The sequence below is a fragment of the Hippocampus comes genome, unplaced genomic scaffold, assembly GCF_001891065.2.
Source record: "Hippocampus comes isolate QL1 unplaced genomic scaffold, H_comes_QL1_v1.1 scaffold154, whole genome shotgun sequence".
In the NCBI taxonomy this organism is placed as follows: domain Eukaryota; kingdom Metazoa; phylum Chordata; class Actinopteri; order Syngnathiformes; family Syngnathidae; genus Hippocampus; species Hippocampus comes.
In genome coordinates, this window is record NW_017806278.1 from 740,448 (window position 1) to 765,906 (window position 25,459).

General features: G+C 44.0%; 2 protein-coding genes across 2 annotated transcripts in view; both read left to right on the top strand.

Annotated features, from left to right (window-relative positions):
• kcnk3a (potassium channel, subfamily K, member 3a) overlaps positions 1-12,492 on the top strand; it is a 13,055-nt gene extending 563 nt beyond the window's left edge. The window contains exon 2 of the mRNA XM_019857871.1: positions 9,966-12,492. Within this exon, the coding sequence (XP_019713430.1) occupies positions 9,966-10,885 (920 nt within the window). The 3' untranslated portion in view covers positions 10,886-12,492. The remainder of the gene's footprint in view (positions 1-9,965) is intronic.
• Positions 12,493-17,675: 5,183 nt separating this feature from the next.
• Positions 17,676-23,639, top strand: slc35f6 (solute carrier family 35 member F6). Its single transcript, XM_019857892.1, has 6 exons — positions 17,676-17,857; positions 19,878-19,950; positions 20,111-20,282; positions 20,542-20,757; positions 20,917-21,027; positions 21,444-23,639. Exons 1-6 carry the CDS (start codon positions 17,781-17,783, stop codon positions 21,929-21,931), a joined length of 1,137 nt encoding a protein of 378 aa, XP_019713451.1. The 5' UTR covers positions 17,676-17,780; the 3' UTR covers positions 21,932-23,639.
• The last annotated feature ends 1,820 nt before the right edge of the window (positions 23,640-25,459 follow it).

Sequence of the window (25,459 nt, forward strand, 5' to 3'; positions counted from 1 at the left end):
GGGGTCTGGCGCAAGGTAGTACGAAAAGTGGTTCTACGCACGTGCGCTTTGAAACAGCGCTGCAAACTCTTGAAATGAATATTACGCGCTACAGGTGTCCACTTGCAGCACGTCACGTGACCACTACAAGCCACGGGAACATAAATCCGGTGAAGTTGTCATCTTTCTAAAAAGAATACGGATCGAATGCATACTGTGAAAAGGAATAGTCATCAAAATAGTAATAATATGGTCACTCAGCTTAATGAAGTCATAAAAAGAAACCTGCAATGATTGCTTGAACTTTGCACTTAACATACAACACAAGAAAAAAAATGGACCATGCACATATATTTGAGTAAAAATACTTTTAATCTATTACTACAGAGAACAAAATGTCAAATATTAATAAAATTGCCTAAGTACTGAGAGCACATTTTTGGAATGATCAATGATGTTGGAGTGAAAATTATGTATAATTTCGAGCCTTTCTTGGACAGTTTTATTTTGGTCATAAATTGGACATTACATACAGCATTTTGTGTTCTTAGCTAGTAACATTTCACCTTTTATTCTCTCCCGAGTTGCATGTTACAGTTTTAATGAGAACTATTCATTTCTCTGTTTTCATTTTAAAATGGAAAAAATATGTATGCCAATATACGTATGACATGTTATTCACGGCACAGCAATCCTACCAAGTGTCAGAGCTGCAAAGCCATCCCTGAAAAAAAAAAACGAGTTACATGAAATGGGGTCATTATACAATCAGAATGCACAGCACAGGTTGACAATGGCCTCAGATACGCTTGAACTCCAGCACGGCCTTGTAAACATGTTGCGTCTGGCCTCACAAAACCGAGTGGAGAGGACACCTTTATAAATAGCCAACATTGTTCCGCCTCAGAGCTGACTGAGCTCGGAGCATTTGGATGAATTACAGCATCGGGGGTCGTCTTAAAATAAAAAAAAATGTGATGCAGCTCCTTGATGCCTCTTCAAATACAAATGCTCCCAAATAACAAATTGTGCTGCTCAGGATTAGAGAGCTGTGTGATGAGAAGATGCCCAAAATATTTGCGTTTGCTGTCGCCGAAATGATCCTTTCCTTTGATGGCTTAACCTCTTTTTAGTTGTTTGGCATGACATCATTGCATTTGTGCTCTTGTGCTTCATCTTTAATCTTCAGCATCGCCTTACCGGCTAGTGTTCTTGTGTTTAAGGCGGCAAGGCAGGACTGACCTGTGGCTTGTAACCCAATCAGACTCGGGCGGCTAATTGCATACAAAGCCCGCCTGGGGGGTTTCTGTAACTGTGAACCCTGCGGCTGCTGCAAACACACGGCGATTGGTGTTCCAAGCCGCCATTCCATATTAATGAGAACACCAGAGCCTGACTCTTCCCTTGGCCTTGCGGCTCACAGTTTTGACGCTGTACTCGCTGTACTCACTCAAGATCAAGCCGCAATGACCTTACTGTCAAGTTGGTCATATTTAAGCACTCGGTCCCAGTCCCAATATCTAAAAATAGACACGTACCCCACTTTCAATGGGATATTCTTTGAAGTTATAATAACGGTCCTTTTCCAAATGAGCTTGAACGCATTAGTCTCCCCAGAGGTGCCAAAGTTGGTGTGAGAACTCCGTGAATACCGTTGCAAGAGAATCCCTCAAAATCCACCCCAACCACCTCATTTCCTAAACGCCGCAGTCCTGTAAACCACAGCAAACGAGACAGCGTCTTAATTCGTTTTCGAAATACGCATCCCTAAACAGCCGCAAGAAGATCCGCCGTCGATTGGGGATCAACTATTCTTACTCAGCATAAGGGAGGAGGAGAGAACGAACTCTAATCAGCCATCACTTTCCTGGTGTCCTGGGTGTCTGTTTACATGCAATGGCCACGCGAGGAGGAAACCAAATGAGTTATGAGGAAAGCAAACGCTCTTAAGATCGCCAGAGATGGGGATCATGTGTCGGAGAGGGACGCATGATAAAAAAAAAAAATGGAGGCTTAGGGGGAATCGCCCGTGTAAGGAAACCGGCGGGGCACGTGTCGCATATGCGACCACACATGAAGGTCGGGCAGACCGTTAGAGGACAACGATGAGAAGTGACTTGTGGTTCACATCCTCTGGCTGTTATCTGATGTACACTAAAGCCGTCATATCGAAAAACATGAGAGGTGCTGGTGTAATTCACATGTGGCTGCTGCTCAGGCAGTATCGTGTATGTTGGACTTATTTTGAAGAGCAACTCAATAAACAAGAAAAGGCATTGCCGCCCTGTGCAAAATGTACAAAGGGCTCACCAAAAAAAAAGGGGGGGTCATTTTAAAAGAAATGCAAGAGGGAAATATTCTATCATCGAGAAAAAAAAAATGGTCAAATCGTTTTTTTTTTGTTTGCGCTGAGAAAATGACGTCTTCATTGCACGTTTTGTTCGAACCAGACCCATTAGTGCTGCAATTGCGCGCAATTAAAACAATTCCGACAGGCAATAAAAGCATTAGCGGGAATGCTCGTCTCTCGACACTTCACTCAGTGAGGACGGTTTCCACCGAATGACATCTTGCTCTTCACGGGCGGGCACAATGACGCAATGTGACGTGCGGCCATTGCATTAACAAATGGATGTTTTGGAAATAATGGAGGTGCTGTCCTTGAAATGACACAACGGACCTTGAATGAGATGAAATAATACGTGGGGCTCTTGAACTGTGCGGTTAATGAATAAATGGCCTCGGCGTTCCTGAGTCACTTATGCCACTAAAAGGGACTCAATGATGACTAAGATTGTTTTTGTCGAAGCGCCAATGCCGTACAAAAAGCAAAGACATCTTAAAACGTCCAGTCTAGTAGTTTTAATTCTCATTTCTATTGTTCCCCCCCCCCAAAAAAAGTGAGGGATTGTCATGCAAACATTTCTCACAACCCGCTTGCATGTCTCCTCCTTCCCAGCCGTCGAGAATGAAGCGTGAGTCAAGCTGGGTGGTCAGCGGGAAAAGTTTCAAGGTTGAGAGTGTGCCCGCCAACAGAGCGGAGGGTGGGAGAGATTTATCGGAGGGAATAGCACTTAGCTCGTCTGTTCACTGATTTCCACTGAAGCGGGCTAACAGTTTCCAAGCGGGTCCAAGAAGAGCAAATTTCGTATACAGATCCACAGATCAGCCATGCGGCATCGATAGCACGCACTCCGTGTTTGCCCGGATCGCGACGCTTATTTTTGGTGTTCAATAGAGAGAGACAATGAGAGCGATTGGCGGGTTGGAGCCGCCTTGCTGCTAAATAGATTTGTGGCACCGCCTGCGAGAATTGATGTCGTCCAGTTTGTCCTTGCGGTAATTAATTACAAATTAAAGGCACTCTAACTCGCTGGCGAAAGCTTATTTGTTCTTTGTCTTGAATTTCATCAATGTAACGCCTTTGCTTTGGATATTTTTAAGTGGTTTCCTTCGCGCAGAACTCATTTTGCACCCAACTTCGAGGCACTTTTTTTTTTACCTTCAGCATCTTTCCACGGAAAGTATGACGCAACGGAAAGTCTTACGCGTGCGTTGTGAATCATAGGTACTGTATATCAAAGCTCATCATGTTGATGGGAGCGACTCCCCTTGCCGCCGCCACTCACGTCACGTGACTCACACGAGTGGCCTTCCTCGCGCGTCTGCTTTATGCTCCGCCGCGGCCTGAATGGAAAATTGCCTGACTCGCTCAACAAAACATTTGTATTTATTGGACTCCGCCGTCCAGCCGGTTCGTCGCGATTGGAGTTTAACCAAAGCAAATAGCGCACGGTAGTGAGAGCTGCGGTGTGTTTAACTTGAAGCTCCCTTTTGACCTGATTCCGGGTTATAAATATACATCTCATGACGGACATGAAGAATAAGCTTTACTCTAACTAACTGGCTCAAATGAACTCTCATCTTTTTTCTTCATGTGAAAGGAAGGATACCTCGAATCTCATGCCCTGGAATATGACTTCCGTACCATTAGCTTTAGTGTCCTAATCCTGCCAGTGGACGTTTCAAATTAATGTCATCGTGCCCCAAGAAAATTCCGACAATTCTGGAGAAGAAGGAAAAAAAAACTATATATATATATATATATATATAGAGGGAGAGAGAGAAAGAGAGAAAAAGAAAGAGAGGGGGAGAGAGAGAGAGAGCAAATTTCGAGTTGTGTGTAGACACTTTGGTTACGATTCCCAGAACAATGATTGGATTAAAGCCGCAGTTCCTCGTTGCCCGTTCCAGAACGTTTACAAGAAAAGATCAGGGTTCAGAGAAACATTTTGCTCACGCTCACAGTGGAATCATTTCAAGGGGGGGGAATATTTTATACATGAACACAAAACGAACTTAAGTCATCCAATTGGAAATGATAAAAGACAGGAAGTGCGCGGGATGTAAAAGCGGATGCTCTTGTAAAACAATAACAAAATACATTTACCCGTAAAGTGAATTTGCATGAGTTGTTCGCTCCGTAAAACAAACACAGCTGTCGACGAGTTTAACGAAGGAGAGCTTTTGAAGCGAGGCTTTGTTTTCGGTATATTCATTCAAACCATTCACTCAACTAACACATTTCCCAGGGCTCTCATTATTGGTAAATAAAAACAAAAAAAATCAATTAATATTTATTTTCTGAACTTGTACAGTCAAGGGTTGCATATGGATAAAAAAAAGAAGGAAAATGGCCCACTTTGACGACTCTTCATCTTTGGTACACGAAACATGCAAAAACAAGAGTGCATTTGGTCAAGTTATGAAAAGAAAAACCTGCTTAGATCTCAACTTTGTATTTGACAAGGTGCATTATTCCCCCTTGATTGATTGTTTTTCTTCTTCTTTACACCGAGGGTTTTATACACCAATCTAACTGGATACAAATAAATAAATAGCAATTCCTTCTGACTGCAGCAAGCAACTGCAGCTCGCCTGCTCATACGCCGTCTCCGAGGGGAATTTTTTTTTTTTCTCGCCTGCTCATACGCCATCTCCGAGGGGAATTTTTTTTTTTCCCCCCAATTTGTCTTCAGCATCTGCCTAATATCTCTGAATGAAGTGGACTGTCACACAGAGGGGCCCTGATGATGGTAACAATAACAGTCACAGGTGAGTTGTGTTTACCCTCGAGGGCCGCCCTCGTCGTGCAAGTTTATGAGCGCACATTAAATAGGCGTGAAAATAGAAAATGCAAACACCTTGATAACCTTGGGCTAGAAACAACAGACTGAAAAGCCTTTTTTTTTTTTCTTTCTCGGGTAATGCCAATATCGCAACCATCGCGAGGGGATGAGCTCCTCGCCTTCCTGTCCACAGGCTACAGTGGAAAAGGGTGACAGAGTGTGCGTGGCAATTACCGCCAGTGTGTTTTACAATTAATTGCTCAAAAAATCAATTTTAAATGGAAATGTATTCGAAACTGTGCAGAGACTCCGGGGGCTGAAAAGTAGTTGACGTTTTTTTTTTTTTTCTTTCTCGCTCTCTATTGGCCAACAGACAAACATTCCACTCTGGCCTCTCTTGATTACCTACCGCATGCTGAAGGTACACTGATGCAGTTTGAGAATTGTTTCCGTATGATTTTTTTTTTTTGATTTGCAGAATGACACCAAAAGTAAATCTCTAAATTGACAAAACATTTGCAGATTCTCTGATGGAAGCGTTGACGTTTTGGAGTATGACATAATGTTGGTGGTGAAAGAGAATACGCTTTGCATGACACCTCTCATCAGCCACAGCACAACGTAAACGACGGATAAGATGCGTCCGATACGTCATCCATATGAAGTCTTGCCACAGATGGCGATTCAGTTCCTGCGCGACTCGGCCCGGTAAGGTGAAGCTGCAGATTGAGTGGAGGTGGAGCGGCATCACTCCGTGTCTGCCAGCACTCGCCATCTGCTTTGCCCGAGGCGACGGTCGTCCCACAAAAAGGTGTCAAAACGACCTGGCGTGCACCGTTACGAGATGCGTACATATCGAACTTTTTATTTCCATTTGGTGACGGTCAATAATGGAACCCTTTAGATGGTGTCCAAAAAAAAAGATGAATGCTTTAAACTTTTTGAAAATATCGTCTGTTGCAGCAGCTCGGACTTTACAACTCTCATGTTTATTTAGACAGTAAGCGCTTTTGTAACTAGGCACAGATAAAAATCCTGGACACGTAATGCGCCCAGTTTGTCTTCCCGCTTAATGCGCACAATGTCATTTGTGCCACCGGGGCTTTTGATGTTTATCAGATGGGGGCCTCTCGGTGTCCCTTTTTAATCCGGCCTTTCTCCATATTGCATTAATGCTTTCGCTAAGTAAACTGATCGCCGCGTCATGTGCTCGGTTGCATTGCCAGCGCGTGTCACTTTAGGACAGCATCTGCTCCCGAAAAGCAGCCATACCGGTTTCCATTTACAACTCTCATGTTTATTTAGACAGTAAGCGCTTTTGTAACTAGGCACAGATAAAAATCCTGGACACGTAATGCGCCCAGTTTGTCTTCCCGCTTAATGCGCACAATGTCATTTGTGCCACCGGGGCTTTTGATGTTTATCAGATGGGGGCCTCTCGGTGTCCCTTTTTAATCCGGCCTTTCTCCATATTGCATTAATGCTTTCGCTAAGTAAACTGATCGCCGCGTCATGTGCTCGGTTGCATTGCCAGCGCGTGTCACTTTAGGACAGCATCTGCTCCCGAAAAGCCGCCATACCGGTTTCCATGCCCAACAGTTGGCGCGTATCGTCGGAATCGGGTGGCAAGGCGCAGGTGAAAGCCGCGCAACACCAAAAAGGCACCAAGGGTGACGGAGGTGGGAAATGTCTAAATAAAGCCAAGTGAGAAAATGCTGGAGAAAAATGTTCAAAAAAGAAAAAGGTGTGAAATAGCAGTACGAGATTAGATTGGGCTCGTTTTGTTCCTTTGCTTTTTCTTAAAGCGGAGTCAGTATATTTTCCTCGCACGTACTGTATCTGTTGGCAGCGTCCCAAAAAGAAAAACCCAATTTGGAGCTCCAGTATCTTATTATCCAACATGCCCTCTCTCTCTTCCTTTTTCCTCTCTAGTCTGCCCACACGGATGCACTTTGAAAGCCCAAATGGAACACTTGAAACGGAGCCGCCAGTACCTTGACGTGACCCCCTTAAAAGGCCGTGACTCAAATATTTGCGTTTGCCTAAATGGGCCTTTAAAATGACATTTAGCTTGTTTTTTAGTTGCCACGCTAAATCAACAACATGGATATCCTGAAAATAAGAAATATATGATCGAGTTAGCGCGTGACAAATTGTCGCTCCGCGTACGATCCTCCCAATAGACCACCAAAAGTCTCGACTTGTCAACAGACAAACCTCTTTTCGGGCTATTTTTTTCCGTGCTTCCTGAACCTCTCCAATATGTCCTTTCATCTATCCCGTCCTCAATGACCCTTCACCCCCCCCCCCCCCCCCGCCACCTCCAAAATCAGGCGTGTCCATCTCCACGTCCGATGTTGATGCAAACCGCCTTTCAGTCCAGCTGTGTTGAAACTCTTAAAACAAGTTAGCATCCAGCGCGTATCAGTTCCATAAATCACGTGATTTATTTAATTAGTCAGCCCCCTCGTCGAGATCTCACACTCTACTTGGAATAGCTCGCTTACTGAGCTCATGGAAAACTTCACGTCTGGCCAAGTTTTCTTTTCATATCCCCTAAAAAGGAACCTGAGGAGGACGCGCGGAATTGGACCTTGTTTTGTTTTTGTGAGAGCAAAACAGAAGCTTAAATGGTCGGACAAGCAAAGACCAATTGATGAATGTTTGTGCGAATGTTTTTGGAAGACGAAACGGGCCCAAACTACCGATACTTTGGCGTTAGGCTATTTTCAGCGTAATCGATATAAAGCCAACCCAGACGGAGGTGAACTTGTTTCGTGTTACGTCAGACCGCCATGATAAATCCGACTTTTTAGTCAGCATCGCCGCTGCATTGGGGTCTGTTGATTAAACTATCACAAGCTTACTGGAATTTGTTTCTGTGCCATAACACACACAAAAAAAAAAATCATTTGTTATTCTTGTTCTAATATTCCTCGAATTCGCCGTGTTTGCTCACATGCTCTTTTCGCAGCAGCTGCCAAGAAGGCCTCAAGGTCAAAAGTCAGAAACGTAATGGAGTGAGATTCAGCGGACCAAAGCTGTGTTTAAGTGCCAAAGTAAACATACGACGGGGTCGTGCGGAGTTGGGGGTGTCTGCGATGAAAAGACAAAGTCTGCCTGTGAGTCTAAATGTGGGAAAATCTGCTATCGTAGTCATCTTTTGCCGTTTCGCGGTCAGAGTTACAGTCTGAAGGGTCAGACACTGATGTCTTCGGAGCGCTACAGCTGGAGATGAAAGCAGACTGTGGAAGATAAAAAAATAATAAAGCATCCCGGGAAAGTGAGCGGGCCCCAGCGCAAAGACAGCCTGTTCCAAAGTGATATGAACGCAATCCGTGTTTATTTGCAGTCGCGAGGAACATTCCATGATATGTGTGGCCTTTTAAAGGGTGCGCTGTAAACATCGATAAGAGTGACGTCACACCGGTCAGACCACCTGCGTGTTCAAAATGCGGTTCCGCGACTGGCTGCATGTCACCAATAACATTGCCGTTCTTTTGCTGCTTGATTCGGAGTGAGCAGAAACAACAACTTTATATAGAGTACAGTGAATAAAACGAACTACCGGTATATACAATCGTCTCACTCTCAGGTGTACACACAACTATTTCAATGTCATACCTTCTATACATTATTTGTATGATGTAAAAAAAAAAAAGTTTCATTTGTTCTGTTGCCACACTTGTGTCACAAATCATCTTTCCTCATTGAAATGAAAGAAAATCATTTCAATCCGATCCAGCGACCCCCCCCCAAAAAGCAACAATAAAAATGTTTTTGTTTGTATGTGTGTGTATGTATAATATAAAATTTTCTGAATGATTATTGACATCAATTTTTTCCTCATTATCCAGATTTTTAAAAAACATTTTTTTAACTTGTATTGCGACTTTAACCTCCTTAATATTTGAAGTTTATTCCCATTTTAGTATGCCACTAACGCTCTCTTTGTATCACTGCACCCTTTTTCTATGGGAAACTAATTGTCCTGAGGCGTTCCGCTTGATGAATAGGCTCTGGACTGCGTTTTGATGTCAAGAACCACCCAGGCCCCAAGTGCTCAATGAGAATATAATTGGATGACACGTGCGCGCGAGACCGAGCCAATTCATGTGATGCCATTCTTTTCATGTCCTTTGAAAGCACACACTTGGAGGGATGCCTAATTAATGAGTGTCATCAATACGCGGGATGCAGTGGGTGTTGTTTTGTCTCGGAGTAGCGGGGTGGCGTTTATCTAGGTGACAAACAAGCACCGACAAGACCAGAAACATGAACCCGGTGCTCGTGATTGTATTTTCAATTAAGAACTCTTGAGTGTTATTGCGGCGCAGTTCTGAATGGAGCTGCGCACCCATCTGCTAAAATAAATGTGGGAGGATTAAAAAGTTGAGGGTTTTTTTTTGTATAAGGATTCACGCCCCCCGCCGGCCTTCTGAAAATGATGCGCTACGACGACCTGAAATGAAGTCGATCTGAAAGCTTGAGCTTAAAAGCAGAACAACCGCTAATGAGAGGCAGCAGTGGTGACTCGGTTGCACCTGTGCTCCGCTGACATTAAGCCTCTCCTGCTTGTTAGCTTTGCATAATACATCTTTTAAAGGCTCTTACCACAAACGCTACGCAATTTCCATATTGCCTTTCACATGATAATTGCAGAAATTAGGTTAGGAGACAAGCCGCGGCCTCGGGCTGAGGCAGAGTGATGGATGCGCTTTCAGGTAGCACAAATCAACAAAAATGAGCTGGTTTCATTATTACTCCCAAAATCTGCCTGTCTCTCTTTTACAGACAGTAGATTTGATTAGTTCTGCCCCAGTAACCGTTTCTCTTTTTTTTGTCCCCGTCCGGCAGGATATGGCCACGCAGCCCCCAGCACAAATGGAGGGAAGGTGTTCTGCATGGTCTACGCCCTCCTGGGCATCCCGCTCACCTTGGTCATGTTCCAGAGCGTGGGTGAACGCATCAACACCTTTGTTCGGTTTCTTCTCCATCGCCTGAAGAAGTGCCTTGGCATGAGGCGGACCGAGGTCTCCATGTTCAACATGGTGACGGTGGGTTTTATATCGTGCATGAGCACCCTTTGCGCGGGGGCGTTGGCTTTCTCCCACTTTGAGGGATGGAGCTTCTTTCACGCCTACTACTACTGCTTCATCACTCTCACCACCATCGGCTTCGGCGACTACGTGGCGCTGCAAAACCACCACGCTCTGCAGACCAAGCCGGACTACGTGGCCTTCAGCTTCATCTACATCCTGACCGGCCTGGCCGTGATCGGAGCCTTCCTCAACTTAGCCGTCCTCCGCTTCATGACCATGAACGCCGAGGACGAGAAAAGGGACGCCGAGCAGCGGGCTCTACTCGCCCATAACGGCCAGGCCGGCAGACACATGCGCTGCTCCACGGACCAGGCGTCCCCTTCCTCCACGGCATCCGGGTGCGTCGGGGGAAGCGCGATGGGCGGAGGCGGGGGAGGAGCGGCGAGTCGGGGACTGCGTAACGTCTACGCCGAGGTGCTCCACTTCCAGTCCATGTGCTCTTGCCTTTGGTATAAGAGCAGAGAGAAACTGCAATATTCCATTCCGATGATCATCCCACGTGACCTCTCCAACTCTGACAGCTACATGGAGCAAGGAGAGGCCTTCTCCAACCCCCTTCACTCCAACGGCTGCATGTGCGGTCTGCAGCCCCACTCAGGCATCAGTTCGGTGTCCACTGGTCTGCACAGCATCAGCGTGTACCGGAGACTCAATAAAAGAAGATGCTCCATCTAGAGCAGCTGGAGGAAGGCGCGATCTTAAGCCCACTTGAAATGTACCATGTGGCACAAGGAGCAGCACGGTAGCTCCGGACATCGGGGGATGACTTCCCGCCCATTTTGCATCTCTGTTGGTCAGTTGCGGCGTAAAGTAAGCACAAGTCATTTACGATTGCGGTGCATACCTCTGCTACAACAGGTAGTCGGTTGGCCCATCTACCTCACAGTTCTGAGGTTCGGGATTCAAATCTTGGCTGTAGCCCTCCTGTATGGAGATGAGCAGAACTGTTCCACAAAGAAACAAAAGTTACTTTGAGCCTTGCGCTTTCTCTTTCCAAATGTGTAAACGTGAGTGCGGATGGTTATTTGTCCATGTGCCCTGCGATTGGCCGGTGACCAGTCCAGGTCGGCTGTGATTGGCTCCAGCTCACCCACAACCCCAATGACCGCCAAGACAAAATGACCCTAATGTGGATCAGCGCCACATTCCAGACCTTCCCCATCTTTTCATCAGAAGTTAAGTCAAAAGTGAAAAATACCAAATTAAAAAGTACGCTGTCGCACTCTACCGAAATGATTTGTAAACATGTACTGATCATCTCCGTGGTTAACGAGAATGAACGTGAAGTTTGTTACACACCTTTGCTTGAACGTTGTGATTTTTCTGCGAGCATTTGGAGCGCATACGATCGGTCCAAAGGGGAGGAGGAGGTACCACGTGTAAATATCACATTTCCTAAAACAAAAAAAGACTGCGGATGTATATATACGAGCCATTTGAAAGAAGAAAAAAAAAAAAGAAACGTGTATATATTTAAACACCTTGACTGACATTGCTGAGGGATTTTTTTTTTCTTTGTGTCAGGTTCAAACTTGGCTTCGTCTTTTTTTTTCTTCTCTGAGATACTTTATGTTAAAGTTAAGAATGACTGTTCAACATCAAATCTGGAGATGAGGGATACTCGTGACTCGCCATCCCTGCAATCAGACCTCACAGTTTTATACAAATTAATTCATTCCGTCTTTTCTGTTTCTTCGTCTTCTTCGTTTCATTCCTTGTTGCCCGTCAATGTGTTTCCATATATCGCAGCTCTTGCATGTAAACTCACGTTGTACATACTAGACAGTCATATCGAACTCACTGCTGCACCTTAGAAGATTGTTATGCGCTTTAGGACACTGGAAGTCAGTGCACATTTGTGTCTTGTTGTATAGAGACCACTATTTTCTTTTCTTTTTTTAAAGCATGGATACACTTCAGTGTTGATGACTGAGATTATTGGCAGTACGCCTCACCAGAAAATGGCCTCAGAGTTTGAACCTCATGCACTTTGCTCAATTAACACACGTCAGACTATTTCAGGTCTTCACACAGTTTCCTTTTCCCCTTCAACCCTGTGATTTTTTTTTTTTTTAATGGCTAGAGTTTAGGTTTTTTTTTTGGTTTACAATGTTCCACTAAACAGGTTGTGTGAAATTTCTTTCTGACTGGTACTTTTCTACATGCAGATTCTGAATAAATCAGTTGCACCCGAAGAATTGCAGTCACTCACGTGTGTAGCTATATGTTGACACAATGGGGTTACTTTATTCCTAATAAAAACATATTTTGGTTTTAAACAATAACCCGTGCGTTCAAATTCCAAGTGGTCTGTTCATGTATTCTTCTGACTTAATTCTTACTGTACTGTGACACATTTGTGACGTTATTTTAGCAATGACTGTCGCGAAAGTTACACTCTGTGACAACCCACCCCCCGCCCCATTGGTAATGCTTTCATTCAGCATCGCCACTTCTCCTGGAGAAGTTCTCCATGCCGGAGTGGCCAGAGTTCCGTTTGGTTGCCTTCGGCCAACTCATTTTTCACAGGAAACCCAAGGAAAAAAACGACCTGCTGAGATCTTTATCTCTCAAGCAATGAATGCCATTAATGGCCCGCTGCACTCTCTTAATCACACGGAGAGCAAATGTCACCTCGTGCGCTGAAAGCTGTCTCGCGGCAATATATTGAGTTTTAGTGATGAACACATATGTTGGAATAACAATCTGCACCTGGTGCGGTCGTTTTCCAGTCACACACACCTCGAAGGTAGTATCTCTCTGAAATTCTCATTCTGCATGATGTGTCTCTCAGCTGAACAGTTTTCTTACTGTCACATCCTGAGAATAATACCGCCAACACCCGGGCCGCGGACCGCTACCGGTCCGCGTGTCATTTGGTGCCGGGCCGCACAAAAAGACTAAATAACTTACATTACCTGCGTTTTAGTCATATCGGAATCTGAAAGGTGTTTTATTTTGAAAAATTACCGGATTATCTGTTATATCCGTCTACAGTATGTCACTCTTGACGCGGGTGAAGGCGGTGCTTCTCGGTCACGTGAGAGGTTACCGCTAAAAAACTTTTTAGGAGCAACACACCTGATTCATGAGCTGATCATCTGAATCAGGTGTTTTGCAGCCAGGGTAGCTGGAAAACAGCCAGGACAGTGACCCTCCAGGCCCGAAGCTGGACATGCCTGAAATGAAACCCAAGAGCAAGCAAAATGAGTAAAAAAAAAAACCAAACTTCTTTGGAAAGTTCCATTGGGAAGGGGAAAAGGCCCAGCCAGGGGAAAGAAAAGGAGCCTCCGACTTCCAAGAAAAAGAAGGCTACATTCAATAAGACAGTATCAGGAGTCCTACTTAAGACACGGCTTTATCTCAACGGGGAATTCCCACGCACAAGCCCACTCTGCATAATATGCGACGATGGTGAGCTGTATTTTTCATGCACTTTTTTTATTTGCGGTGTATCTTATTGTGAAGGCACGTTTAAACATTACCATAGCGACCAGAGAGTGTTGCGGTCACATCGGACGTTCCTCGTGTCATGATTCGTGTTTATTATTATGTTACGAAAATACCACCGTTTTCATGCAGGTCATATCCTATTTTGTTGTATTTAGCCGTCATTGAAAATATTGTCTGACATTAAACCGGTCCGTGGGGCAAAAAAAGGTTGGCCACCGCTGCTGTACAGCACTTGGTACGATACTTTCCAACGTCTGCAGATATGTCAAAATTAAAATGGAATACATGGCCCTGAAAGCAATGGCTAAAATATATACCGTATTTGTTTCATTCCAAGAAATGGCATTCAGCAAAGAGGGTAGTGTAGAGGGTATCATCCGATGTGATGCTGCGACAGCCGTGCTGTTGCATAACTGTGACCTGCGGCACTGCTGCCGTTGACTCGGGTACAGTTCCCCCCCCTAACCCCCAATGTCCCATACAAATCCTCTGTAATTATTCTGCTTACATGGCTTCGGACATGTGTGAAGCCAGCTTTGTTGCCAAACAAGCTGTTGGCGCTCGCTTAAGACGTTCCTCCGAACAGCTAACGGCAGAAATGAGAGCATGCACGATGAGGCCTGAGAGTAACTTTACTGACTTCATTAGAATCTGTACAAAATGTACTGATGACGAAACTGTAAATTGCAACGGAATTTATTTCTTCATACTGTGTATGAAGAATATTTAGTAGGTTTAGGAGGGACAAAAATCTCAACATAAAGACTTAACTGGAGTTGTCCGTGAGGAATGTTTTCCAATAAGAGTCATGACCTTTACCTTGTCAAGCACATCAGGTTTGGATACTCTCTTCCACGTTCACCTCACAAATGTTCTTGTAGATGAATGGACAAAAAAAAAAACAAAAAAATCACAGACACTCCTCCCAAATCTCATAAAGTATTCTTCTAGAAGATTGGTAGACTAATAAAACTCACATGTTGCCGTTTAATAAGTGTCATCCAGTGTTGAAGGCTGTCTGTCTCCAGTGTCACAATACATTAGATTCAAAACCCCAAAAAGCAACACCCTCTCGTTGTAGGGCTGAAGGCACGGTGTGTCACATGATGTGACAACCTTGAGCCCGCAAGCTTGTTCTGACAGCCAAAATTTCTGTGCCACAGGTCAGGCTTTAGAAAATTGCACATGGATATAAATACATCATCTTCAATATAGCTATGTTTAAAATGTGACGCTAAAAATGGAAAATAATGGAATGATTTGGATTGACCCAAAAATATTTGCTCGCTGCTATTATTTTACATTACAAGAAATTAAAGAGAGACGCACATCAGGTGCCGAAATATATATCACATCTCAGCTTTTCCCGCAGTTTCCATTGTACCATTTTATCTTGGAGGCTGAAAAACGCTGAGAGGCTCAGAAATGTTTCTGACTTCCACTGAGATTAGCGTCACGTCTGCAGTCCTGCTTCGGTGTCACTTATGATTAGGTGTCCTCCCAGATGATCTGCAGGAAAATATGCCATGCGGGCCTTGTGGAAAAGATCCTCAACAGCTTGATGATCAGCCCAGATTGGCATTGCAATGATTACTGTGCGAGCCACACGAGAACGCCGCGGCAAAGAATGTATCGATGAAACATAATTGTCCATCTTCTTACATTTCCATCATGACCAGAAAAAAAAAATGATGGCCTTTGCATCCTTCCATTTTTCTGTAGGCTGAACATCAGAGGAAAAATTGAAAACACTCAACACTTGATGTAAACAGAAATGCAGGAAGTGCCCCTGGTGAATTTGAGGAGGTCGATTGTCTTAAAAGAACATTTCAGTCCGCCTTTGAAACTCTCATGGGGGTGAGACAATTTCTGAAAGCGACATGTTTTCGATGGCCTCTTGTGACCACGCGAAGACCGGTTCTGGCTATTAGTACCACTGGAGTCCGAGTTGCATAACCAATGACAGCCCTCGGTGGCTCTCACGCAGTCACGACAACTGCCCTGGCGTGTTGCTGATACAGTAGATAATGATGGCAGAGCAGGAGCGGACAAAAAAGGACAGCGGGCCACGGGTCAGGCGGCACCGCGCCACCGCAGGAATTCGTCATCCCCCAAAACACAAAAAAAGGCTTACTCAGGGTTACGAAGCATTTTGTTAACTTCCTGCCTGAAGTGAAGTTGCTGTGTGAGGTCATAAGTCACACTGGGCTGCAGTCGGAATGGCAAAACAAAGAAGGATGAAACTAAATAAAACAGATGCTTCAAATTGTTGGTTCATTGTATGGCTGACATCACGACAAACCAACCGAAATGCGTAGATGTTCCTGAGACCCGACGGTATGTATTATTCAGTATTGTCTGTGGTGGAGCTTTAAATTTTCAAAGTGAGAGGTGGGCGTCCACTGGGGACCACCGGAGGACTTCAGGAGAGCTGCATCAGAAAAACAAAGGGAAAAAAATGAGAAGTGGCGTATAGGTAGGGGCTATCGTAAGAGAGCCGACTAGATATTAAATTCACAATTGAGTTCTTTCAACCCGGACTCCTAAAAATAGAATTGATTTATAGCTAAAAGATGTAACTAGGAAAGAATTAGCAGATTGCGACATGGTGAACATTTAGCTGAATATTGAAATCTTTGCTTTTGAAGTTGTCCCATTTCACACTCCAGTCATCACAGTAGACCGCATATCAATGTGAGTTCCATGAAAAGTCATTACAAAGCTCTGAAAAATGTTTTGTTCTGGACGTTGGTTGAGTAACAACGGCTTTGATTAGGTTAAGTCACAGTCTTTATCAAAGAAGGTGTGAATGGGTGCTTGTCTCTGTGTGCCCTGTGATTGAGTAGAGACCAGTCTGAGGTTTCAACAAGACTCAGCTGGAAGGACATAATCAAGTCTGGTGGAAATGGAAATTGATAACTGGGAAAAACCTGGAAAAGTCCTTATGTTTTTGTTTTTCTTACGAACGATGTATAGACTGTATTTTCTGATGAGTTAATACTGGAAGTGACTCAGCCTTCCATTGCGACATTTCACATGTTCAGCATTTATTCAGCTTATGATTTGGTTTTACAAATACATTCCCATCTGGAAAGAATAGCTGAGAACACTGCAGCTTATATCACATTCGTAGAGCAGGTGATGCTGAATTTGCAATTTAAATATCGGCAGAGACTCACCAGCGACATGTGCAAAGCATGCACAGATGAGCCCTGCGTGAGCAGCGTTCGTGCTTAACGGTGGTCGAGTCGCATGAACCGCACAACAGGAAGGTGAGCAGCAGTCGCACAAAGATGTCATGTGACGTTTCAGAGGCCTGCCAGTGATGGTTTCTTCATCCACATCAGCAATTGCTGCTTGAGTGGAACGAAAGAGGTTCTGATTCTGTGAGTAGGGAACAGAATGTTGCCAGTACACTCCTCATCGGATGCGAAACCAGAAGGGACTCAAGTGAGTCAAGAGAGTTTAGGAATCACAACATACAGTATACTGCACAGGCGATGGGGAAAAAATAGTAGACTGTTATGTTTTCTTCAACTTGTAATTCATTTTAAAATCTGGTGTCACTGAAACTGATTTGTTGACTCCCCTCCCCCATTTAAACATTAGTGTGTACACTTTTTATAAGCAATATAGCTGGTCTGTGTCCCCCCCTGGTGTTTTCCAATACGCTCATCATGATGTATTCATGTTTCTCTGTAAAAAAGAGAATCACGTTTGGCGCGTGTAAATTCACATAGACGCTGATTTTAAAAAAAAAAGATTAAAACCAAAATTAATTACTGTATTGTAATCTTGTATAGGAGGCATAACTTGGCTTTAACAACCTAGGTCTGCACAAAATAAGTGCACGCCGAACCTTTTAAGAATTATTATATTTATTTGACTTAACGTGATGCGTTTTCTTGTCCAACTTGATGTGGGCTTTGCGTTTCATGTACTTTATAGCGTCTCCAAAATTCCGACAGGCATAAATGGATCATATTGTTGCGACTGTAGTCAGCTGACTGTGAGTTGCCATGTGGCGTTCACAGTCTGCTGGGATTCCACGGAGAGTGGAGACGTCTCCCGGTTCTCTCCTGTCCCTACTTCATTTGTCCTGTTCACACTCGCCGGCATGGCGTGGACCAAATACCAACTGTTCCTCGCGGGACTGATGCTGATAACTGGCTCCATTAACACGCTGTCGGCCAAGTAAGTAGTAGTACAGGTTCGGGGTCTTTTAATTCTAACCGTCGTGCTGTGATGCTAAGCTAACGGTTATCAAAGTGATACAACGGGTTCCGTTTACCCACAAAGAATGCGGGAAAAAAAGAATGAAACGACATTTCCCGATAAACAACGCAAGTGTAATTGAGCTACTTTTATTTGTTCTTTTTCACTTATTGTGTCTACATGTAATGACTAATGAAGTGAAACTGCTAGCAGGCAATGCTAGCCGGCAAGTAACGAGCTGAGAATGATCGAAGAACAAAACTTGATGTGTGCACACATGGTTGACATGTGTTTTGCCATGTGAGTAAGATAAGCTTATTGCCACGACAGGAACGAAACTCACATCAGCATTATCGGACAAGCAAAGTTAAAATAACAACAACGGGCAGGTCAAAACATGCTTTGATGCACGCCTCAGCCTGTAATGTAGTCACCCGTACCTGTAATTACAGGGCAGCCTAATTATTCCAGGAAAAGCACCAGCTTTTTAAAATAAATCAAATAATGTGATAATGTCATCTATGTGTACCAGGGAGGGGCAAGGTCGTGCTCAGGAGCAGCATTTGGCAGCTTTTTTAAATAAATAATGTGATAATGTCATCTATGTGTACCAGAGAGGGGCAAGGTCGTGCTCAGGAGCAGCATTTGGCTTTTAAAATTGACATATCGGTCAGGTAACACTAACTAAAAAAAACAAAATGCTCGGTGAAAAAGGAGGATGTGATGCTTTCCAACATCTGACGTGTCCATACAATTTAGAGAAATGAAGGGAGACATAAGTTCCTAAATATATTACTGTATATATGTGCAAAGACTGAGAACACAGCCGTGTTGACTCAACACTTAACAGGGACTAAAAGTCAGCCATACACTGTTTTTCTTCATCTGAAAGTCAAAACGAACCAGTTTTACTATGTATAATGTGAAAAGTAGATATGCGGTAAAGTGTACTGCAGCTCCCACTTAAATCTTCACCAAATTACAAACCAAAATGATGACATTTGACTGAGGTAGAATGGACGTTTCCATATTCAGTGTATTGATTATGCCAAAGGTGAAATCTGAAAGAAGGATTGAGGTTGACGTTACAACTTTTAACCTTGCCTCTCCTGGTAACTGTCTGACTCACACATCTTACAAATGTCGTTGTCGGTGGGTCAGGTGAGCAGCATCCATGGCCAAGTGAGTGCAGTTAGAAGCTCGTATCACAGAGTGCAGACTTAGCAGGTCATATTGCAGGCGGGCAGACGAATAGAACTACTTTCAGCTAACGTTTCACCACAGTCACATGAGGCGGATACAGCATGCGGCGCACGTTGCGCCTCATTTGGTCGACTTTGAAGCATATGAAACATAAGGAATCATGTGACAAAGTTGGGATGTCGTAATGAGACCAGCTTGGTTGAAGTGCGTCATCACTTTTGGAGACAGCATTCCCTTGTCATGCCCACTGAAACAGACGACACATTAGTTACGCTTCCTCTTGTGGTCTGACTATAAACCGCTGTGGATTTGTGCATCTCGGTACATTAGGACGTACCCCCACAAAAAAATAAATTTGGAAATGTTCAACACAATTTTTTGGCACTACGAGTATTCACTCTTTTGAGTACTCACTGATACAGAGCACTGATACCTGTAGTACTTTTGATATATAAAATTGGACGCAGATAATGATTTACCGATGTCAAACTCCCGCATTATAGCGCCCACTACTGCCAAGGAGGGGTTGCGATGTCAGATTTTCTTTACCTTAAGTATCTCTGGCTAGTTTCGGCAACTTGATACCTAAAAATAAGGCCGGCATCGGCTCGATACCGATACCCAGTATCAATACTTTCCCAAACCTAGTTTTTTTTTTTAACACCCAATTTCTATAATGCCTCGTTTCTTCAATTTTTTTGGAACGTTTTCAGCTTTGATCATGAACGCATTTGCATTGTTAGTTGTCTGGAATATGAATAATTAAATGTAATAACATGTATTTTTTTTGTAACAGATGGGCAGACACGTTCAGGGCACCGGGTTGCCATGGTAGCCCTGAACATGCATTCTCACACCCGTTTGTCCAGGTAACCGCTTTGCTTTGCTTTCAAAGTTACACGTGTGAGATCCGAGCAGGGAAGTGGGCCGGTACTCCTGAAGCCGAGCGATATATTTCAGAAAGATAGCGTCATCATCTCTCTTCTGTTTGCACTGATTTTCCTGTTCATCTGTGCGCTTGGCACGCAGGCAGTGGGGATGTTCCTGGGAGAGTTCAGCTGCCTGGCTGTCTTCTACATCCTACTTTGCCATGACCGACGCAGGCCTCAGCCCACCATGAACCCCAGCCAGAGTTTCAACCCCCTTCTCTTCTTCCCCCCCGCCATGTGTGACATGCTAGCCACTTCAACCATGTATGTCGGTAAGTCATCACAGATTCTCCACCTCGTTTCATGTGCTTAGAAGGTAAGTTTCTCCTTTGGTGTTCCTGAGTCACCATTTCAATATAAGGGCAACTGTCAAAACCTCAAGTAAATGAAAAAGTAGTCCTCCAAATAATTGAGACAAAGTTCTGTGTGACTGTAAGTGTTGTCTTGAAAAAAGTTGACCAGTTGTACGCTTTCAGCGTTTCAAGATGGCCTCCCAATCATGTCCCATTCATTCCTCGTCCCGGTTTGCAGCTCTCAACATGACCAGCGCCTCCAGCTTCCAGATGCTGCGAGGAGCCGTCATCATCTTCACGGGTCTACTTTCGGTGGCGTTTCTCGGGCGCCGGCTGCTGGTCAGTCAGTGGATCGGAATCCTCGTCACCATCCTTGGCCTGGTGATCGTGGGCCTCGCCGACTTTGTCAGCGGACACCATGACGACGCCCACAAACTCAATGACATCATCACCGGTGAGGAGTTCCCTGCCATCATACACATCCGTGATGTGTGGAGCTTGTATATTCTAATTAGTAGCAACCATGATAAATTGATACAGCGAAATGTCTCATGCCCCCCCCCCCACCCCCACAACCCAATTTGAACCACAACTGCTCTGCTGTGTCCTTCAGGCGACCTTTTGATCATCATGGCTCAGGTCATCGTCGCCGTGCAGATGGTCCTGGAAGAAAAATTTGTCTACAAACATGACGTCCATCCTCTGCGAGCCGTTGGAACTGAAGGTAAAGCAAAACATCCACCCCGAGAATGTGTTTGACTCATGAGCTCCAGTCGGAGATAATCCGCCAACGGAAGTCAATACTGCAGCGTTCAAAGGGCAACGCGTCACTTACATGTCATCAACAACAAGGCGCGTTGGGAGTCATCGGCACGACACAAATTCAAAGCTAAGATTCTAGCGACCAATAATCCATATGTCACAATTGCGAACAAACAAACGTAGACCAAGCTCAGGCGCGATAAATTGACACTTTTTGGTGGGAATTATATGTTTACAAAAAGTGCAGCCGATGTACTTGACCGTACGTACTTGAATTAAATAAATCATTTTTTTTTAAAGATTTGGGGGGGAGTATAGTGGCCTTTAGGACACCCTGCATGTCAGACATTTATATGGCTTCTCAATTTGTGCGTCCAGGTTTCTTTGGCTTCTTTGTTCTGTCCCTGCTGCTCATCCCCATGTACTTCATCCACGTGGGCCAATTCAGCGACAACCCCCGACAAGTTCTGGAGGACGCGCTGGACGCCTTTTGTCAAATCGGATTTCGCCCTCTCATCCTGTTGGCCCTGCTCGGCAACACGGTCAGCATCGCTTTCTTCAACTTTGCCGGCATCAGCGTCACCAAGGAGATCAGTGCCACGACCCGCATGGTGCTGGACAGCCTGCGCACGCTGGTCATCTGGGCGGTGAGTCTGGCGCTAGGTTGGGAGCAGTTCCACGGTCTTCAGGTACTGGGCTTTTTGATTCTCCTGGTGGGAACGGCACTTTACAACGGACTGCATCGCCCCGTGCTGGCCCGAATTCCGTGCTGCGCCGGACTGGCGGCCATGGAGGAGGAGAGCAGTGCGGGAGAAAGGGAGCGACTCATGGGAGACGGAGGGGTGCAGACGCCCGACCAAAGCTAAACGAGGCAGCCCATGGTACACTTTGCACAAACGCGGCATCCTCAAGTCAAGACACTGTACCTTTTTATGCATTCTTTATCAAGAGATGGACTTTTAGCGCGGTACTCTGATTTTTTTTTTTCTCGTGTTTTACAAAAAAAAAAAAAAAAACATGCGCAAGATAGCAACAATTGTATGGATCATTAGGGAGTTTTATGGATTTTACTTAAGGGTCACTGCCTGTTTCTTAATCTTTGGAAATTATTTTTAAGTGAATTGTATTTTATTTTTATTAATAATACTAACTGGGTACCGGTAGTTGGATGCCTTAATGTTGCCACATCCCTCCGCAAAAACAGAGAGATCACATCCGGAAGACACTAGAGTTTAATGTTGTACGTCACCACTACCAGTTGTGTTCAATAGTATTGAAAGCTCATCTGAGCTCAGTGAGCCCTTAATACTTGTCACATGATGACGGACCTCCGACATCTGTACAAGTCCTGCGTCCGCTCCATTTCACTTTGTTCCAAATGGAGGAAAAAAAAAAAGGGAACTGCCATCAAATCACACAATCATATTCTGGCGAAGAATGTGATGCATTTCAAAGTAATCACTTTCTCCACTACGAAAAAAAAAAAGTGGCCAATTTGTGCAAGTCCGAGCAGCAACAGCTGACACCTGCCTGGCCTGCACATCCTGACTCGGTCCAAAGTCCTCCCTTAGGATCCTTGTAATGCTTTAATGGTGGCCAAAGGTTAAACCAAGAGAATCCTCTGGGATGACCCTCTAACAACTTGAAAGAAAATGTCTTCATTAGCGCAAAAGACAATGATTTTATGTGCAATATACAATATACACTCTAAATTATAGCAATACAGACTGAGGATATCAATCAGGCAAGAAGGAACGATTTTTAAAAAATGACAGTGACATCAGTCAGAGTGAGCAAGTAGGGTTTGAACCTTCTCTGTACTTGTCAAGTAGTTAGTAATTCACAGTGACTGTTAAAGGGGGAAAAAAGATTTTTTTAAATGTGGGGCGGGGGTATAGTATCAAAAACGAAATTTACCTCCCCGCACCTTACCGTGGATTGCCGCTAGATGGCAGTACAACGTTACCAGCTTGAAGAACTTGTGCTCTGTGAAACTTGTTTGGTTGGTGGGTGAAAACATTAGGCTGTTCATATTTCTCCAGGTCATAAAAAGGAATGACTCCACAGCTTGAGGGAAGCCTGAAAATTACAATAATTCAAAGTTATTACACATGGAGCCAGCCCGTGTCGTTTTATGTCAAATGTCGGCACGAGTTCTAAATTAGGTGCTGAGAATATCAACGCAAGTAAAATACTGACAATTGGTGCAAAGCATGTGAAGCAAATTGATGAGGGGATTTACTTTATGGCCTTTTTGATCCCAATATGTCGGATTAAAATACTTGGAAAAAAAATAAACCCGAGCGGCTCTGGGGACTTTGTCCAAACAGATTTCCAGTAGCTGTTTTCTGGACGAATTGTCCCTGTGAGACTTGTGCTCCCCCGAGACGGCCGCAGCGCAAAATAAGTCTGTGAACAACTTCAGCAGATGATAGATAACATGATGGATATGAGGAGAAATTGTGCAGATGTTTTCTTATTCAACACCAGTACTCCATTCACAGTTACCGCTTATTAAGATTGTGTTCCTGGTTATGAGTCATTTCGCATTAAAAACAAAATTCTATAATTGTACAAGTGTCGGTAGTATCAATACACTCATTTTAAGCCATAGGTGTGATTTTAATTATTATTTTTTTAGGTTACAGTGTATATGAAAAGTCTACACACCCCTGTTCATATTCCATTTTTTGGGGTGATTTAAAAGTCATTTCAGTGTCTTCATGTTTTTTTTAATGATGATATTTCAAAAGGGGAAGCAAAAATAAACAACTGAAATAACGAGTTGATCTCCTACCCTCTTAGAACGGGGATGTGGCTGAATTGACCTCATACGTGCGAGTCTGCAGAACACGCCTGCCACCCGATAAAGGCGCCTCTGATTCCACTCCAAAGTTCTGATGCTTTTGGAGTCTTTCCCTGACATTTGGTTCGCTGACTCCTCACCAGTCAAGTGATCCAAGGTGACTATGGCAAAGACGGGGAGGCTATTGTCCTCATTGCGAGCCGCAGTCTCATCATTTTAAACATGGTATGCTCGAGGCCGCCGTTCGTCTTTTCCTACCAACAGTAGGCCTGACGGTTTGTTATTGTAACTTATTCCATTCGTCTCCTGCTTTATTTAGCTCACGGATTGGTGTGATTTAGCCTTGTGTACATTTGCACACGGGCGCACCACTGGACCCCCGAACCGCCGGCCTTTTTAAATCCGTTCCAGTGTAAACAGATGGCGTCCGTCGCTCGAACGAACCCCGTCGCCATCCTATTCAAAAGCATCCGTTATTACAGCAGCCCCTTGAGCGTGTTTACAGCACAGGGTCAGCTCAGCGTGAGTGTGTTTCGTCGAAGCCAATCCAGTGTCCGGATAATGACCACTTCATGTCTGTTACCGAGTCAAAAGAGCGCAACGTGACACGTAAATCACCTTGCAGCAAAATAGCAGTCCTTTAAACTCTTGTCGGCTTCCTTGTCATCTTAACCACGTTCAAATTGTGTTACGCGTTGAATATTTCCATCCGTCAAATCATTTGCACATCTGTTGAGTTATACAATACCGTCATATTTGCTTATGCATCACAAAATTCATTATTTGCCCAACCAAATTATTAAAAATGAAATGACTGCGGGATGTTTAAATTGAACTTACCGGTGAATGTGTGCCAACAAAAAGTTAGTCGCGTTGTATGAAATATAACTTGTTTTTTTTCCCCCTAGAATGTCCAAACTATTCAAATGCCCCCTACCATTGAAATCCCATTTAACCCATAAGAGCCCACGGTGACACCAGTGTATCTGGGCTCTTATGGGTTAATTGTGGGTATTCTGCCACATTTTCATGTCTGCCATTTTTGTGAAGTATCTGCAAATGGAGTCCGGCGCAAAGAAAAACCAACTTCATTATTATGAACACACATGCTGCAGTTTAACAGTAAAATATTCATTGAATAATTAATGAGGAATTTCAATAGATGATTAGCAATATTTGACGATCATGAAATGGTTTTGTCTTTGACACACCAAATGACTACAGGGTAGGTGCAGCTATTCACACAAAGTTGCCAGACCAGACTGGTCTGGCAACTTTGTGTGAGATTGCACCAAACGCGACGAACGACAGTTTACCGGATTGAAAGTATAATTTTTGGAGCGCTTTTAATAAACAAATATTTCAATTGCCTGCTAACCATTTAAGATGAAATAAATCATCAAGAATGTGCATCATGTTATTTGCATGTCCGCCTTATTTGTTGCACTAATTGTGGTTTTCTTCAAAGGTAATGTTGGACTTTTTTTTTTTTTTTTGCATGATTTTCCCCCACACTAAACATGATGAAGTTTAACAGTAAAATATTGAGTCGTTTGAAACTTCAAAGGTGAAATTTAAACTCATCATT